General features: G+C 46.6%; 1 protein-coding gene across 8 annotated transcripts in view; it reads right to left on the bottom strand.

Annotated features, from left to right (window-relative positions):
* dcaf6 (ddb1 and cul4 associated factor 6) overlaps window positions 1-14,962 on the bottom strand; it is a 49,710-nt gene that overhangs the window by 1,920 nt on the left and 32,828 nt on the right. For 3 of the 8 annotated variants that reach the window (XM_076263269.1, XM_076263266.1, XM_076263273.1), the window contains 11 exons: window positions 14,096-14,515; window positions 11,621-11,782; window positions 8,898-8,957; window positions 6,529-6,826; window positions 6,154-6,239; window positions 5,464-5,827; window positions 5,053-5,094; window positions 4,081-4,219; window positions 3,226-3,382; window positions 2,251-2,339; window positions 789-894 (listed from right to left, as the gene is read on the bottom strand). In XM_076263269.1, the coding sequence (XP_076119384.1) occupies window positions 789-894; window positions 2,251-2,339; window positions 3,226-3,382; window positions 4,081-4,219; window positions 5,053-5,094; window positions 5,464-5,827; window positions 6,154-6,239; window positions 6,529-6,826; window positions 8,898-8,957; window positions 11,621-11,782; window positions 14,096-14,515 (1,923 nt within the window). The remainder of the gene's footprint in view (window positions 1-788; window positions 895-2,250; window positions 2,340-3,225; window positions 3,383-4,080; window positions 4,220-5,052; window positions 5,095-5,463; window positions 5,828-6,153; window positions 6,240-6,528; window positions 6,827-8,897; window positions 8,958-11,620; window positions 11,783-14,095; window positions 14,516-14,962) is intronic. The other 5 variants (XM_076263274.1, XM_076263268.1, XM_076263270.1 and 2 more) reach the window with 4 other exon arrangements.

Genomic DNA, 14,962 nt, shown 5'->3' with positions numbered 1-14,962 from the left:
ACAACTAACAGGCATTAGGACGAATGTAAAGAGGGTGCTTCAGACGCTCAAGTCAGCACTATTTCCTATGATTTATTGGCGTGAAGTTTCGTGCACAATGACAAACAGGAGTGCAACATTCTCGAAAAATAATAAGCAGAGTGGACTGCCATAACATCAAGGAAAAACATTACTGCAGGCTTCAACATGACTGTGTTTTATGATTAGAAATGTCAATGTAGGAACTCACGATCATACAGTTTGCATGCCACTTTATCCTTTCATCTACGGCCAAAACGCGAAGTGCTTCTATTTCGAACTCCTCAAGTTATAAGGGGTTATCATGAAACTGATTGAAACTGATAGGCTGTTTCCGGTGTGTAAAATTGGTGGGAATTTTCTTGTTAGCTTTCGCAACGCCTACTGCACTTTCGGAATTCTTTATTTTCTTTTTCTGCTTGTTTGTGAGTTTCAGTCTATGGTTTTGCTACATTTATCTTTCTTATTTGTTTAATTCGTTTAAAATTAATAGTGTACATATTTGGTTTAAATCGATTCCCTTTTTTCGTTTTGAAAAAACTTGTGTTGGTTGGTCCAATCGATTGTGCAATCGATTTTCGAACGTAAAGTGACAGCCCTAATGTTAGTATGTGCATTGTGTGTGTGTGTGTGTATGTGTGTGTGTGTGAGAATCATATGCTTGTCTGTTTGAGTGTGTGTAAATTTACAGTGTGTGTGTGCGCATCATGTGCTTGCCTGTCTGTGCTTGCGTGTGTATGTGTGTGTGTGTGTGTGTGTGTGTTTCTCACCCGTTCTGATGTGATTGAGCGAAGCGAGCATTCTCAGCATGAAAGAGGCTGGTACAGTGATGGTGTTCCTCGTCTCTTCCAGCATCAGTTCATTGCGCGCGATCACCTGTGGTAGCACAAACCCTCAATCAGCACACCAGCACACCACGCTGCTTTGCCCCTGCACCCCCAGAGTCCAACTCAGACAGGAGGCAACTAGCTGACACGTACACCCCACAGGCCATGGAATGTTAATGAAATTCAACTTTTTAAGGCAAAATCTTTGTTAGTGACAAAGTTAAACAAATCTCATCTTTTGCAGCAACAATTGATGGGTGACGAGCTGTATGCAAGTTTAAAGATTCTACAGACAGCAGGAGCTAAAAAACAAAACACTTCCCATATCAGTACAAGAACTGTGTTTCTCTTGCAAAGCACAACAGTCCGACAAAACAAACACCCTTGTTGATTACACAGTACAAATAACACTTTACAGGAAGTTTGGGTCCAAGTTACAGGAACTTCGCATGGCTTGCAAAGCACAAGAACCCTGTGTTCCTGAGGAAGCACAAAGACCCAGTGACTCTACCACCGTAGACCCCAAAGTCTCTTACACAGCACAAGAATTCTGTGTCCCTTACATATAAATAAATAACAATACAACAATGTGCCCTTAAGAGACAAATTAGCAGGCCACAGAGATGCCTAAGGGCCCTGTAAGATGAAGAGGCTCTTTCAGGAGGTTGTTTTAGGGGAGAGCACCTCATCTCTGCTATACCTAGGGGCCCTGTAAGATGAAGAGGCTCTTTCAGGAGTCTGTTTTGGGGAAGAACACCTCATCTGCTGGACCAGGGTGACATCATCATCACGAGACACTGGGCTCAGGCAGCTCGAGCCCGGCCTGGCCTGGCCTGCGCTGCCTCTGGTTCTCCTCAGGGCTGGGAGCCATTCCAAGCGAGCGCGGCACTCCCTCACCGCGTTGTGCCGCGCTGAACTTTCTATATACAGCCAGCCAGCGTCGCTCAGCGCAGCTCGGCTCAAGACGAGTCCTGTGGGAGCAGCCCCACCCCAGCAGAGCATAAACAGACCCAGCACAGGCACACGCCAACGCCCTCCACTAATGGACCTCTACTGCTGCTGCTGCTGACTGTGATGCCGGTGATGGGGATCTACTGCCCTCTGCAGGCTAGCTGAGGAATTGCAACTGCAGTTGTTCTAAGGGTGGACTGTACTGAATATGGTAGAATGGCTGCTAATACATGTTTTTTTCTTTTCTGTCTTGATAATTTTCTGTTAGCTATGTACGTGCTGCTGAGTAAACAAAAGAATGCTTTCTTTCTCAATTTAGAGGAAAGGGTAAGGTAAGGAGAACATTCATTACAGAGAGAACAGTTTTATTCCTCATTAAAACTATGTGGAAGAGCAGAGAGTTGGAGAAGAACTGATTTTTAGCTTTATGGCTGATTTAAGAGCTTTGGCGTACCTCGTCGGCAAGGTTTCTGTTAAACGAAGGGTTCTGCTCCAGCGGGGACCAAAGTTTGATATCATAGTCGATACCAGACGAGGCAAGAACTGCAATAGGAGAGAAAAACAAATCAAAGTCCAGAATCACACACAGTCTATCCACAATATCATGGCACTATACACTCAATGAAGGAATAAGACTTAAGAATGAAAACTTCAAAATACATTAGGACTTATAGATGGATGAATGGATGTACAGATAGAATGACAGATGGACAAAGACAGAAATGACAGCATATAGAAAGTCAGACAAACCAATACAGATACATCAACAGATACATGGATGGAAAGATATATAAATCGATGGTAATAGGCAAGCACAATTGACAAATGAAAGGAAGAGGCCTCCTTTCTGGCACACTGGACAGGATAGACAACTGAAGTGAGGAAAAGGAACAACAAAGAAGACTCAGACAGCCAGCCCCAGAGCTGACCTGCTACTGACTGGGGTCATAGGAGAGAGAGAGACAGAGACAGAGACAGACAGATAAAGAGACAGACAGACAGCACCAGTGTGGGAGTACTACTGACCGGGGTCTTAGGGAAGACAGACAGACAGACAGACAGACAGACAGACAGGCCAAGTGGGTAGTGCTACTGACTGGGGTCATAGGAGAGAGAGAGAGAGAGACAGACAGATAAAGAGACAGACAGACAGCACCAGTGTGGGAGTACTACTGACCGGGGTCTTAGGGGAGACAGACAGACAGACAGACAGACAGACAGACAGACAGACAGACAGACAGACAGACAGGCCAAGTGGGTAGTGCTACTGACTGGGGTCATAGGAGAGAGAGAGAGAGAGAGACAGACAGATAAAGAGACAGACAGACAGCACCAGTGTGGGAGTACTACTGACCGGGGTCTTAGGGAAGACAGACAGACAGACAGACAGACAGACAGACAGACAGGCCAAGTGGGTAGTGCTACTGACTGGGGTCGAAGGGGTGCGGCTGCAAGCAGTTGACCACGTGGTTGTCCGCCTCCAGCAGCATCAGGTGCTCGCCCGTGTGTCGCTCCCAGATGAAGATGTGGCCGCAGTCCGAGCCGCTCATCACAAAGTTGTTGCCCCAGAAACAAGACTCCTTAATCTGACACACACACACACAAACACACACACACAGACACACAAGGCATGCTGTAAATAACATCCAAATGTCGCCTGATGTGCCAAAAGGCATGATATACGTACAGACATAAACAACTGCTAATACATTCTTAAGGATTCATTACAAGGTAAACAGAGAGGTTATAATAAGGACTGTCTATCAAGTCAGTGAATGACCTTTTTCCATTTTCCGGTCGCTACCATCTTGACAGATATGCACAGCATTGCATGAAATTGAATGAGCCTACTTATCTGTACACTTACACATTTTACAAAACCCTCTCCACACTAACACTGAAGTGTAATGCTATTTTAAGCCTTGTCAGTGGTTTAAAAATAGCGATTTGCTTTGATGAGATTCCATTCCATGTCCCTTGCCCTACAAGCTAGAAGCCATTTCATTGTTAATGCAAAAATGGTCTAGCTCAAAACTAGTCCCAATAACATATTTTTGCTCCCAAACTAAAGTTTGAACTCATTATCATCCATATATAGACCCTAAGTTGTTCCATAAATGCTTTTAATTTTCTGATGAATATGATCCAAAGCCTCTCAAGTGGCCTGTGTAGAAATAACAGAGGAGACAAGTCGCCCATTACTGGACGTGTAAAGGCTTTTAACGATCCACAGTCTAGTGTTCTGTTGACGACATTAGGCAGTGGTGCGGAGGTGGTTCTGTACCATGGTTCTGGAGTTGCGGTGGCCCTTGTACACCATCTTGACGGTGGGTCTCCGGATGTTCTGCGTCTCGCTCTCCTCCATCTCCCGCCTCTCCTTCCTGCGGCGGAACAGCTCCTGGATCCGGGCTGCGGCGGAACGCCTGAGTGGAGCGAAGCGGAGCGGTTAGGAACATCACGTTCTCAAAGGCGAGAGGTGATCGAAGGGGTTTCGGTTCTGCTCTTGAAAAAGGTTATCCGTTTTTATTCACGGCGTCTGAGCCCTGTTCAAACGGTAACAATGAAAATATCCATACAGTACCACTGCTGAAAGTGAGTGTTTGAGTGTTTAGGGAGAAAAGGAGTGATGGTGCGTGTGTATGGCGCATATGTGTGTGTGTCTGTGTACTTTATGGAAGAGTTTTTTTTATGGGACAGGATCATTCATGGCTGATTACAAAGGAAAGACAAGAAAGCTAGCATGAGGAAATTGCTCTTCAGATGGCTAGTGTTGAGAATCAGACATCATAATTTGACATATCAGGCCAGCAAAGGACATAACAAACACTCACACACGAACGCAAAAAGCATCCATAATTCCAGACTCCTGTCAGACCTGATCGCCCCCAAATAACACAACGCCATCAGCTCCCTCATGCACTGTAGCTATTTTTGTTAATAACACGTTGCAACTCCAGAGCTGCACAACTTGAATAGTCCTCACTGCAGAGCACATGCTAAGGTCTACCTGACGCTATCCATGTTATCACAAACATAACTGCTCTACATGCATATAGCAACTGTCCAGTTAGTTACTGTGCTTCATGTGGCAAAAAAAAAACTAAAATGATTGTGTAAAATAGTTCTTCAACCGGTCACACTCCAGTTGAATATGCAGTACTGTTGTGGGTTAACTGGGGAATTGTGTCAAAGAATACCCCATGGCGTTTAGTACTGGTTTTAGTAGCCGTCACACAGCAGGCGTTAGAGACTGTACCTGATCATTCTATCCCCCACTGGAGTTCCTCTGAAATTAAACCTAACAGGAAGAACAAGGATTCACTTGACAGCTTTCTGCATGTCAGACATGGCACGGCTGTTTGAGGAGAACAGGGAATGAAATATGCAGGAAGAAGAACACACTACAGAGGGATTAAGATCTCCCTTTGGTGTATTTCAAAAGATATAAACAAGAAAAAAAAAAGAGGGAAATCAATGCTCATTGACATAGCCTACTCCACAAATGCAGTACAAGGAGTTTGGTCTTTTTTCTTTAGCATTTCCTGCAGTGAAGTGTCATTTTTAATTGGGTCAGGTGTATTAAGTACAGACTTCCAACCAGAGGAGTAATGGACTAACACAGACCAAACCATATGTAAAGTAATGCGGGGGGGGGGGCACTCCTTACCTTTGACCCTGTGCTCCTCGGTACCGTGCAGACGGTATCAGGATGGGGTCGTCGTCACTGTCGTCCGAGTCCTGGTTCCTACGCGACGGTTGTGCGGGGGTGGCGGCGGCAGCGGTGTCCCCCTCCCCTACGGGTTCTGCCCGCCGGCACGACTCATCTCCGCCACCCTCTGCCGCGCCGGCACCCTGTGTCCCTGAAGAAGAGGAGGGAACTGCGGCAAACGAGGAAGAGGAGGAGGATGGGCCCCCGTTGGGCTGACCCACTGCTGGGCTCTGTGCTGAAGAGCTGCCCGAAGCCTCGGACGCACCAGAGGGGGCCGGTGCAACCAGCCGGGCCTGGGCTGCCTGACCAGGAGGAGAGGTCACTGGGGGAGGAGCGAAATGGTAAATGGACTGCATTTATATAGCCCTTTTCTACTGCTACGAGCACTCAGAACATTTTAGAATGTCATGCCCCCCCCTGCCCCCTTCACAATGTAATAAAGAATGTAAAAAATAATGTAATAAATCTTGACAAGCAGATAAATATCAAATAAAAGCTCTCGAATGAAACTTCTAATAAACTGAAGTGATCTGACTATTTCTTTCTTTGAGTTAGAACTTATTACTCATGTATATAATTCCAACTGGTAATATAATTACAATCCGGACAATGAAAACGTCATCTTTATACCGGACAAGGGTTTCTCACCTGTCTCTGCTGATGGACTCTCGATGATCTCATCAGGCTTACGACCACCACTACTGCCCCCTAGTGAGCTGGTGCCGGGATTGCTCCTGTAGAAAAAACAGACAAACCAGCACACAACACAAACCATTGTCACAAGTGTATACACAGTACGTTGTCTAATCCTCACTAGAATAGGGCTCAAACAGTTTCAGACACAACTACTGTCTGGAGTGATAGAAACACTGTCAAAAGGTGATGGGCACACTAGCATGTTTTACATATTCATTATGCAACCAGATACCCTGTTGGTTTCCCCCATTTGATTTCATCAATGGATAAATATCTAGTCCACAGTGTGGCTAGCGCAGTCTCTCCTTCTCTCTCGCTCTCTCTCACCACTCGTCTGTGAAGTTGAGCTTGATGGTGCTGGTGGTCGTCCCCTCTGTGCTATAGTGAAGACTCAGCACTGGTTCCGCTGTACCGGACCGGCTGCTTGTTGACGCACTGCTGCTGAGGCCGGAGCTGGCGCTGGTACCAGCTGTGGTGGTAACGGGGGTTGGCGCGGTAACGGGGGTTGGCGCGGGCCCGGGTTTGGGCTCAGGCGGGGGTCCAGGTGGGACTGTCATCTCCACACTCGCTCCACCTGCTGCTCCGCCCGTACTCGAGCTTACAGTCCCTGAGGCTTCCATGCTACCTGTGGCAGCGAGAGGAGAGAGAGAGAGAGAGAGAGAGAGAGAGAGAGAGAGAGGGAGAGAGAGTGTGAGTCAGAGAAAAGGGTTAAGTTTAGTGACAGGGAGAGAAAGAGGAGAATAAAAGAAGAATAGAGAGGGACAGGTAAGCAAAGAGAAAGAGAGAGACACAGAGACACAGAGACACAGAGAGACAGAGAGACAATGCGAGAAAGGGACATTGAGTTCTACTGCAGGAGATGGTCTATATTCAAAATCGCATTTATTAAAATGTGAAATTTTTGTGAAACGGCCTTTATCTCCATAGCTGATTGTTTTCAAGGAGAAATCACATGAGTTTTAGAGAGTGCTACACTCTGGGGGCATGTAGATGGGAACTCACGGACATGCCCCCAGAGTGTAGCGCTGTAGCTGCCTGGCTTTGTTAGATACTGGCTGTAGCAACTCCGAGCCAGGTAAAAAACAATTGTTTTCATATTTTTTCCATGACCTCAAGAAACGGAGATCTATGTGAAAACTCGCCGGATTTCTCCTTTAAGATCTCAATAAAATATTCATGTGTTTGAATGTCATGCTACAGAACTTCACTGAGCTGACTCCACTGCACTGTTGATACATGTTTGTTTAGAAAGGAACAGACTGAATCAAGCAGCAATGTTGCGGCCAAACAACAGCTTCAACTATAAACTCTCTCCACTCTTCCCGTCACTTCCCTCTCCTTGTTCCCGTCCAATCTGCCATCTGTGCCCTGTCATGGTCATCATCTGAGGCCTGGATTTGAGCTTCTCTAAACATCTCCTAGGTTGATTGGAGAGGATCCCTCATAAATCTCAGAGAGGGAATATCCCTTTCTTTCCTATCTGTTGATGAATGAGCCTGGCTATTGAGCAGCACAAACACTGACAACAGACTGACATTACTGACACTATGATGTTAGGTATTCAAATGCCAGAGAGACAACACAAATAATAACAGCCATCAGAGGGCAGTCACTTCTGGAACTTTCCAGAAGCCTGAGAGCCCTGAGAATTCCAAAGCCACCCTTTGAAGGGTCCAGCGGTGTGGTTTGGACTGACATACACAGACACAGGAAAGTGAACACACACACACACACACACACACACACACACATATTACACACATATATTCCACTGCAAGCTAGTGTGTCACAAGGGGAGAGGGAGAGCACAAAGGGGTGTGACGGGCAGGAGTGAAAACTGGTGCGATGGCAAGATGGCGGACACACTGCCACCATGCAGATCACATTAACGGACAAGGAATCAGTGACGCTGTGATGATCTCTGCCACTTCACAAACACAGTCTTTAGGAAGTTGTCAAACACCTTGTGATAAAACGATACAATTGGCTGAATTTTGGGGGGAAGAGACAAATGACCTAATCCAGCCTCTGGGTTGTGCAGTCATCTGTCAGAAAAGCCATCACAGATTACGGAATTAGATCAAAATATAAACTGCAGGGCACATGAGCACAATCCTGAGGATAATCTGCACAAGCCATACTGGGCTGTGACTGTGGTGCGCTCTCCTGCGGTTCAGATTAAACAGAAAGTATATCTACACGGCATGATCGGACACCTGTAAGAATCGGGGCGTTTCTGAGGGCATCTAAATCAGGAGTTTGAAACAAATAGAAGCAAGAAGCATGGTGGGTAGACAAAAAAAAACAACAACAATGCGTGTCACATTTTGGGAGTCATATTCGAATCATTGACAGCCTGACTCTCTCTGTTGAGGAGAGAGACTAGCTGCTGGAGGGATGTTCTGCAGATGGTGACAGACAAGGCATGAGAGGTAAGGAGGAGCTTGCAGTTTGTGCGCTGCACAGACGTGTGCTGTTGGGGGGGGGTGTCTCCAACATAACATGCTGAAGAACAGGGAGGGACAGGGCTTGCTGGACTGATCTCAGACAGCACAAGAAAAAACGGACAGATATGACAGAAGGAAGAGTAGGGAAGGTAAGTACAGGAGGATGAGAGAGGAAAGGAGGAGAAAGGATAAAAAAAAAAGGAAGGATAGTGTTGGAGGTGGGGCAAAAGAAAAGACGAGGTGACGCACCCTGCTGCTCATCCAGAGTCATGGATCCGAGCTGTTTGTTTACCACAGACGAGGGGGAATCTGGAACACAAACAAGACTCACTAAACAAACAAACAACAACAAACAACAACTGTAAACAACAGCAAACAACAGCAGGAGAACAAGCAGAGGGAGTGCAACGCCATGGGCAACAGCTCATACCAGCTCAAACAGACCAATCAAAATGTAGACAGAGACAGTTCAGGAGATTAGGAAGATCAAGGTCATCTCATTCATGTATGCTACACCATAGTCCTACAGGACACACAAGAAGCTGAAGAGAGAATCAATACCGCTGCCATTTCATAATGAATTCTTCAACAGGGGGTCCGCGACCCCCAAACTGTCCCCCGAACTATTGCTGGGGATCCACCAAATTCTATCTCCAAAAAAAAGGAACGACAAAAAAGTTCTTTAAATATAAATCTGTCGATGATTATACTTTCAACTGTTTAGCATTATATAAGCCATTACAAAGTACTCTACCAACACCTCAGTCGTGTCTATCTAAGCAAAGGGATCCTTCACTTAAAATGTTGAAGAACTCTGCACTACAAGTCCTGTGAAGTAACATCCCCCTCGACTTACACCTCTGGTCTGAAATGAGATTCAACGATATCCCCAGCTCTACCCTTGAACATCGCTCAGGCCACACCAGCTGTGAAGTGATGACTCACAGGCAACCACAAGAGCAATGTTGCCAGGCAATGCTACTGATACCCCACTGATACAACTTGGGACAATTTATAGAGATTATCCAATCAGAACAATAGGAACTGGTCATGTGATTGGTAACCTTGGCAACACTGCTTAAAAAGCCTCACGCATGCTCACCTGTAGAGTGGGATGCAGGGCTGCAAGAAATATGCACTCACCACCAAATCTTGGTGGAAAGTAGCAAAGCAAAGTGGAACTCACACAAGTAGCAAAGCCAAGTGAATCGTACCAAGAATAGCCAAGAAAAGTGAAAGCAGTTCTCCACGTTCCCTGTTCCTTCTTGAGCTTCATCGTTTACATCCTTAGAGTGCATAGTTAATGGAATATGGCTAGATTTCTATAAACCACACAGTGACAGCTTAAACGGCACATAGAGGCCATTGAACTGAGCTAAACAAGTAATTTAAAAAACACAAATTTAATGGCAGCCTCTATTTGACAACCAGCACTGCAATGAAATCAGGCTAATCATCCACAGCGCACCACCACCCAAAGCCAGAATCATAAGAACCATCTATCAATTTCCTTCTTTCTTTTTAAGCGTGCCAAAAAGACATCAACTAAAAAAAATGCTGCTGCCAATAGAACAGGAACAAGACCAAACCTTCCCAACAGGAGGCGTCATTATTTTTTCCATACACACTCTCTTAACAGATCACTCCCCTTGAGTCGTGGATACATTCAGTACATGGCTTTACAAAGGTGACTAGTGGTGACTGCAGCAGCACAGCATTTCAAATGAGACAGCTCCTCTAGAAAACCAGAGCTCACACACACACACACACACACACACACACACACACACACACACACACACACACACACACACACACACACACACACACACACACACACACACACACACACACACACACACACACACACACACACACACACACACACACACACACACGCCAAACATGTACCACACCACGCATCATTGTGACTACTGGTGTTTAGATACCAGTGTCAGGTGGGGGGTGGGGACTGGGACTTCAACAAACAAAGCCAAGAGCATCTGTAACAGGTGAACTCTACTGTGTCCTTTATTGCAGCAACTAACCCCAAACTGAACTGAATTCTACCATTAACTTAATATGACCACAGCCCTGTGACAGGTGCATGTCCTATGATCTACAGATCTGGGTTGGTGGACCAATGAGCCAAAGAAATCTCATGCCATCTTCCAGTAAAAAGTTCATAATTGCCAACAAGCATGTTTTTGGGAGGTTTAGGTCTTGATGCTGATTTTTCCGCCCATGATGTTCCAGACACGTGGGTGCAACTGAAAGCAATTTAATAAAAACTGTGTGCATTCGAAATCTGCCAATCTCTGCTCGACAACATACAGTATGTCCATGTGTCTGCCTGTCTGTCCATCCTTCCGTGTTTCAGTCCATCCCCTCTATGTGTGTGTGTGTGTGTGTGTGTGTGTGTGTGTGTGTGTGTGTGTGTGTGTGTGTGTGTGTGTGCAGGAGGGAAGTGGGTATAAGCGGTGCTCCAAGGGACAGCCTCAAACCAACCAGGTGCCAAGTGAACTCATCAGGCAACACACAGCCAACACGTGATGGGGGACGGGGAGCACACCACACATGGTGGGGCATTAGGCATTAGGGTGGAGAAGGTGGGGGAGTTAGGGGTACGTTTAGCACTGCATGGCTCTCTGGGTCGTCCCCACAAAAGAAGCAAGAGAATTTATGAAGAATTTCTGTCCAACCTTTAGTGTGTGGATAGAGCCCTTTCTGATCTAAGAGTTCTGAACTACATAGAATTCAAATAAAGAAGGGCAGGGTCTGAAGGATTCCAATGAAGTTCCACATAGAATCCCTCATCAGTAGAACCTCTCAATCGTTCTTCTGTGGGGACTGTCTAGGGGGCTTGTTGCCATGGAGAGCAGTCTAGAAGGCACAGGCTTTGCAGAACAGGTGCATGATGGGAACAGGGAGGAGTGGGACGGGGCAGGGCGGGGTGGGGGTGGGATGGTAACCTGTAGGAGGGGTCGTGTTGGTAGTGGCCCTGGTGGGGCGCCTGTCCGGAGGTGGGGGCTCAGGGCCTCCTGGCGGGCTCTGTCCTGGGGGGTCGGCCAAGAGCAGGAGCCTCTGCAAGCGCCTGCATATTAAGCTCACAGGCAGCCGCCGAGGACCATACTCTGGGCGGGGAGCGGAGAAAAAGGAGAGGAGAAAAATGAGAGAGAGAGACAGAGAGAAGCAGAAAGAAAGGAAAAGGACAGGAGAGGGGGATATGAAGAGAGTGAGAGGGGTAATGGAGCAGACAAGAGGAGGAAGAGTAAAGGAAAGAAGAGAAGCAAAAACAATAACAAAAGAGGAAAGTAATTACATACAGAGGAAGAGGAGTGTGACCAGAGCTATTAGAGTCCATCACTACCACTTACAGGAGTCAGATCATCACAGGGGAGACGGACTTAATCAATGAATCAACATCTCTTGTGTACCATCTCTTTACATCTCGTCTCATCTCTTATTATTATTCTCAGACACACAGTGTTTCCTCTAGGATTTTTTTAAGCAGTGGGGGCAGGCCTGTCCGAACCCCCCCCCCCCCCCCCTCCCCCCCCCCAAAAGTCCCCCCGTCTCACGGAACTGACAACTGACACTTCGCTGCAACACAAACAGTTATATGTATTCACCTCTATTCACACACAATGAGGCATTATTTTCAGTTGTGATTGAGCTGTATATTTGAAGAATCTACAACAGGTCTGCACAATGAATTTTCAAAGGCAATTGCGACTATTGTGTGTCTGCCCCATTTCTGATACCGTGGGGGAAGAAAATTAAACCGTGGGGGGCCGCCACTATCAAATCAACATAGAGGAAACACTGGACACAATAGCATAACGAAATCTTTCCAAAGCACATAAAAACCTCTGCACCCAGAGACCTTTCAGAATTAGTTATAGAGTTATAAATGCACGTGCAAGTACACACTTAAAACCAGGAACAAATCATTTGAGCATCCACTACAATCAATGACTGACTACTGAATGGTCATATACTGTAGGTGTATGTGAATGGGAAAGTTTGAGAAAACCAGTTAGAGAAAGACAGTAAAACAGCCACACTAACACAAAGACAGACAGACAGACCGACAGACCGACCGACAGACAGACCGACAGACAGACAGAGAAACCCACACAGATGTGTTGACACATAAATGTTTTTGTCATGTGGTGTCAACGCTGGCGACTACGCCGCTCCGTCTGGCATTTTTTGTGTTATTGTCTTTTGTTTTTTTGTCAATGTCTTGTATGTGGAGCGCTTTGGGTTGCATGTTAAATGCGCTATACTAAATAAAACTGACTTGACTTGACTTGACATTGACAAAGACACAAGGTCACAGACGCAGACAGAGCAAGGGAGCCCAGTTGTGTGGTCTGTCCAGTGAATGAGACAGACTCGGCCTGCAGTCTGAGACGTTTTAGAGTCGTTTTAGAGCACAATTAACCTTTGGCATTGTCCAAAGGCGGCGCCTCCTAAACACATGCTCAGTCGCACTGCCCAGCACTCACAAGCTGGGCAGAGAGTACAGAGACAGGGCAGGGCTACACAGACACGTGGACATTTAACCCCCCCCCCCCCCACACACACACACACAAACACACACACAAATAAACAGCTCCATACAGTGCTGCAAAATACTCAGGATTCTCTCTCTCTCTCTCTCTCTCTCTCTCTCATTCCCTCATGTCTTCTATTACCCTCTCTCTCTTTCTCTTTCTCTCTCTTTCTCTCTTTTATCTCTCCCAGTCTACATGAGGTAGCAAGACTCCCAGTAAGGTGTTTGTGAGGGACATCAGCTACAGCTATTGACTAGCCTCACACTGATGTACTTGCTGGAGCTGTAATAATTCAAACTGCACTGAGATGTTCCTGCTTGTTTTCCAGTACTGGAAGGCACATGCTGTACAGAACAGCAAGTTTGCTCTTGAAGTATCATCTGGGTAGGTAGGAGAGGATATTTGTGTGTGTGTGTGTGTGGGTGTGTGTGTGTGTGCGTGCGTGCATATGTGTGTGTATGTGTATGTATGTGAGTGCATATGTGAGTGTATGTATGTACCTGTATGTGTGTGTGTGTGTGTGTGTGTGTGTGTGTGTGTGTGTGTGTGTATGTATGTATGTGAGTGTGCATATGTGTGTATGTATGTGAGAGCATAATCTCACATACATACACATACACACACATATGCACACTCACATACATACACACACACACACACACACACACACACACACACACACACACACACACACACATACAGGTACATACATACACTCACATATGCACTCACATACATACACATACACTCACATACATACACACACACACACGTATGTGTGTCTGTGTCTGTGTCTGTGTCTGTGTCTGTGTCTGTGTCTGTGTCTGTGTCTGTGTCTGTGTCTGTGTCTGTGTCTGTGTCTGTGTCTGTGTCTGTGTCTGTTACCTGAGAGGGCAGCCTCTGCGAGGGCGGCAGCTGTGGGCGTGGCTGTGGGCGTGGTTGTGGGCGTGGCTGTGCCAGTGCCAGGTGCAGGCTCCGCCTGGCTCTTCTGTTCCGAGTCTGGCGAGGACAGCAACGAGGAAGAAGACGCCGCGCCCTCATTGGAGGACGAGGTGGAAGGGGGCGGGGCTGTGAGTGTGGAGGAGGATGGGCCTGAGGAGGAAGTGGAGGCTGTGGCGGATTCTGGCAAAGGTTCCGTAGGGACCAATAAGGGCGCAGAAACAGGAGCCGAAGAGAACGTCGAAGGGGTAGGGCCGGCAGAAGGTCCAGCTGTCGCGGACGTAGCTGAAGGACTGTCCATATCAATGACCCCCTCTGAGGCCTGAGGGCCTGTGGCCTCGGTACCCTCTGGCCTGGCAGCAGTGCCTGCGAGAAAAAGACCAAAAACAAAACTGATCCAAACCGTCATCTACCGCGAACCTGAAACCAACTTCACTCTGGTCTCATAGGTACCGACTAAACAGTTTTACACTTATTTACTTTCACTATTGACTGACAAGGGATTACAATCACAAATATAGCCTGAAAAAAGCAACACTTGCCTCAATAATATTCAAATGACTGAATGAAATCCTAAGGATATGCATCCAAGCAGACGAGTTGCCTGGGACTCATTGCAAAGTCTGCTTACATTTCGTAGCTGGACAGTGGACACCGTCGAAATAGCTGTGCTTTACGTGTGCCTTTCACTTTAGACCAGTTTTTTCTTGGTCATTGGCGTTATCATTTTTAGTGGCATTAAAATAGCAATTTTTGGATCATGTGCCTGACCACACCTATTCTTTTTCACTGACACCCCCATGGGCGCAATGT

This window comes from Alosa pseudoharengus, unplaced genomic scaffold, assembly GCF_046254945.1.
Source record: "Alosa pseudoharengus isolate Yale_2024_CS ecotype anadromous, Long Island Sound unplaced genomic scaffold, YU_APseudo_1.1 YU_APseudo_1.1_scf_3, whole genome shotgun sequence".
In the NCBI taxonomy this organism is placed as follows: Eukaryota; Metazoa; Chordata; class Actinopteri; order Clupeiformes; family Clupeidae; genus Alosa; species Alosa pseudoharengus.
The sequence above is the reverse complement of the archived record's forward strand: the minus strand, read 5'-3'. Positions and strand labels throughout refer to the sequence as shown.